Here is a 3,272-nt window from a genome sequence, read left to right as displayed (position 1 = left end):
CTATTGTTAATAAAGGAAAGATGGGGACTCACAAGAACGCCACCTTTGTCTTATCTCCTCATCCACCTATTGGCATGCACTTGCTGGTTTTCATCCTTCTACATGTTCTCTTTTCTGGCTTGCCTTCCCTGTGTTTTCCTGTTACTCCAGATCATTCCCTCCTGCCCACTTATGTTTTCCTGCTCTTCCTACCCTCTTCCTTTCCTGCTCTTCCTACCCTCCTCCTTTCCTATTGTGTGGAGGATGGGGTGGGGTGAGGCAAGCCAGAGCCAGTTCCAGCTTCCCCCCCATACTAGTTCTTTTGGGGATGGGATGATAGCTGCATTGCTATAAACTTATGAGTGTGTACCACAAAATTACTTCAATTGGTGAGATATTTTTGCAAACCTAGATATTCACCAGGAATTAACAAACCTTACCTCATAGCTGTAATCATTCCCATTGTGTGGACTGCCTATCCACAAAAGGCTAACCCTGGCTGATTCTAAATGAATGGAAATTATGGTTTTATGATGCAATGTTTTTAACATATTTTGGAAAGCAAAAATATTTAACATAAAATAGCATTCCATTTTACAACATGCATTCAGAAAAGATACAATTTGAAAAGCACAACATAAATAGATCCAGAGGAGTTAGCCGTGTTAGTCTGTAGTAGCATCTGATGAAGAGAGCTGTGATTCTCGAAAGCTTAGGCTACAGTAAAGTTGGTTAACATAAATAGAGTTTCTTTAAACTCTATTTATTCATAGAGTTTCATTAATAGAGTTTCTTTGAGTAATTTTAATGTGTTTTATTTGATAGCAGTAGATATACTATGAATGATATCTGATATTCTGATGCAGTTATTACAAAATAACTGCAAAATAATGACAAAATAATTGATGCAGTTTTTTTGTCATTATTTTGTCTATTTTTGCTTTCAGTTTTTGTCAGTATTATTTTGCAATCAACATTTAATAATATTTCAGCAAAATATAATAGAAACATAAAACCTTAATAAAAGGCAACAATGAAGCTAAACGATCAAAAACAAATTTGTTACTATGAATTCATTGATATACATTAACAATGCAACTAATGAAGCAGCAACTCGGGAATAGACAATGGTAATCTGGAGCCTCATTCTGTAATTGTCTTTTTTTTTTTAAGGTTTCACAGGCATTTATTCTTTTTGCTGCAGCAGGAAGATAATTTACAGTTTATAGACTGAAAACTTTGTACAATAACCTGGCACCAAATTTCAGCTGTATAATTCTTGAGGCTGGAAGGTTCCTTCATTTCTGGTGACAATTTGGGGCCTGATATTGCCCGACTCCCCAGCTGGCTACAGAAGCATCTAAAACCCAACAGTCTCAAGAAAGATTAAAGTCAATGAAGGATGGAACCATAAAGCCTGTCCAATTACTTTGTGGTGCATGAGACTGTATTAGCCTCATGCTGAAGAACAGATAGATGCAAGGGTGCTTATTCCAACTCAATTTCCCACCAGAATATATTGTGTGATCTTTTCCTTTTGTGTCTCCTCCTGTCAGCTGCACAGAGGAAAGAGATGGTTGCCCAGCTATCGATCTAGTATGAGTAACTTGCAGTGAAAAGTGATTGATTGGCTGCAGCACTGCTCTTCCCAGAGGTTGTGTATTGGCCTCTGCAGGCCAAACCATTAGTCTTTGCCTGCATGCAGAAGGCCTCCTGTGCAGCCTTCTTGTTCTCAGGTTTTCCAGCCCACGCAGCTAGAGCTGATGCCTGCAGGGCCCATCCATATGAGAAAGTCAGCTTCCAAGTTTTTTTCAGGGGGCACAGATTGATGGCATTGAGGTTAACAGAAGCCTCTTCTTTACTTTGGCCATCAGAAAGGAAGCATATTCCAGGAACAGCAGCAGGAACAGGTCGAGAGAGGGCAGTGGCAGTCTCCATCGCCACCTCTTCAGGGGTATTCTTCTTGGAACAAGCCTGCCCTGCAGTCACCATGTTGGGCGTCAGCAGGGTTGCCTCCAAGTAGATGTGATGATCATTCAAGGCCTTGTAAACATCAGCCAACACCTTTTCTGTCACATACTGGCAGTGCTGGAGGTCATGATCTCCATCCGGTAGGATCTCAGGTTCCACAATGGGGACCAGTCCATGCTGTTGGCAGATACTGGCATAATGTGCCAACATGTTGGCATTTTCCTGAATGGCAAGAGGTGATGGAGTTGTATCAGTGATTTTCAGCAGAACATGCCACTTGCCAAAATCAGCTCCATCTTTCTTATACTGGGCACAACATTCGGCTAGGCCATCCAGACCTTTAATGGTAGTTTTTCCATTGGTCCCTTCCAATGGGGCCATGCCTTTATCCAGCTTGATTCCAACCACTATGCCCTTATCCTTGATGACGACTGGGAAAGGTTTTCCAGTACTGTCCTTCTGATAGAGAGTCTCGCGGAAGAAAATAACTCCTCCAATGTGCTGGCTGATGGAGGAATCTGAAGACAAAAGGATCTCTCGGAAGGCACAGCAATTCTCTTCAGTGTTTTCCACTTTGATCCGTTGTAGCCTGTTACCCATAGTACCCACAGATTCATCCACAGCCAGGATCCCTTTACCAGGGGCAACTATCCTTTGTGCTATGTCAGAGAGGGACATTTTCTGGTCCGTTGAGAGGGCTGGAAACTGGTGGGTCATGATGGCGTTTAGGTAGCTAATTTGGGTTTGTTCCAGTTGGTTAGGCAGCTGCAGCCAAACAGCATTCTGTAATTGTCTTAATTTGGCTGTTAATTTCTGATTTATGGGTCATATACCAAGTTCTAGTATAAAAGAGTAACTGAACTTGTAGGCTTCATCATAGCCTCTTGCAGCACGTTTATGGTTTCTGTAAATTTTGTTTATTTGCAGGTGAGTGAAAGGATTTTAAATGGAGTCCCTGGCTTAGTTATGTTAATCAGTTAACTGATTATTAAATGGAACATGAAAGTTCATATTGTAAACTCACTTACTCACAGTTTGAGAAATCATCAGTACTTAGATGAAGAACTGCATCTAACAATCCACAAAGATTGCACAACTAACATTAGAAAAAGTAGGGATTTAATCAATATGTAATTTAGTTTTTCAGCTTGCAAGAAATGTGTTTTCATCTATCAATATATCTAATTCTCAACATTGCCCCATCTGTGGATACTTGAATCCAGAGACTGGAGCCATGAACAAACCTGAGAAATGCTCCAGTTTTGCACAAAAACCTGAAATCTTTTTTTTTTTTAAAAAAAACATTGGGGGGTTATCCCTCC

The 3,272-nt window shown here is 40.6% G+C and overlaps 1 protein-coding gene across 1 annotated transcript; it reads right to left on the bottom strand.

Annotated features, from left to right (window-relative positions):
- Positions 1-1,565: 1,565 nt before the first annotated feature.
- LOC129326135 (fructose-bisphosphate aldolase B-like) lies at positions 1,566-2,724 on the bottom strand. Its single transcript, XM_054974280.1, has one exon. The coding sequence runs from the start codon at positions 2,665-2,667 to the stop codon at positions 1,573-1,575; it is 1,095 nt and encodes a 364-aa protein (XP_054830255.1). The 5' UTR covers positions 2,668-2,724; the 3' UTR covers positions 1,566-1,572.
- Between the last annotated feature and the right edge of the window lie 548 nt (positions 2,725-3,272).

This window comes from Eublepharis macularius, chromosome 3, assembly GCF_028583425.1.
Source record: "Eublepharis macularius isolate TG4126 chromosome 3, MPM_Emac_v1.0, whole genome shotgun sequence".
NCBI lineage: Eukaryota > Metazoa > Chordata > Lepidosauria > Squamata > Eublepharidae > Eublepharis > Eublepharis macularius.
Note: the sequence above shows the minus strand (reverse complement) of the source record. Positions and strands in the feature narration are given on the sequence as shown.

Bases quoted from the DNA above. Each gene is read 5' to 3' on its own strand.
- LOC129326135 (XM_054974280.1), bottom strand. From the start codon at position 2,667: ATGACCCACCAGTTTCCAGCCCTCTCAACGGACCAGAAAATGTCCCTC.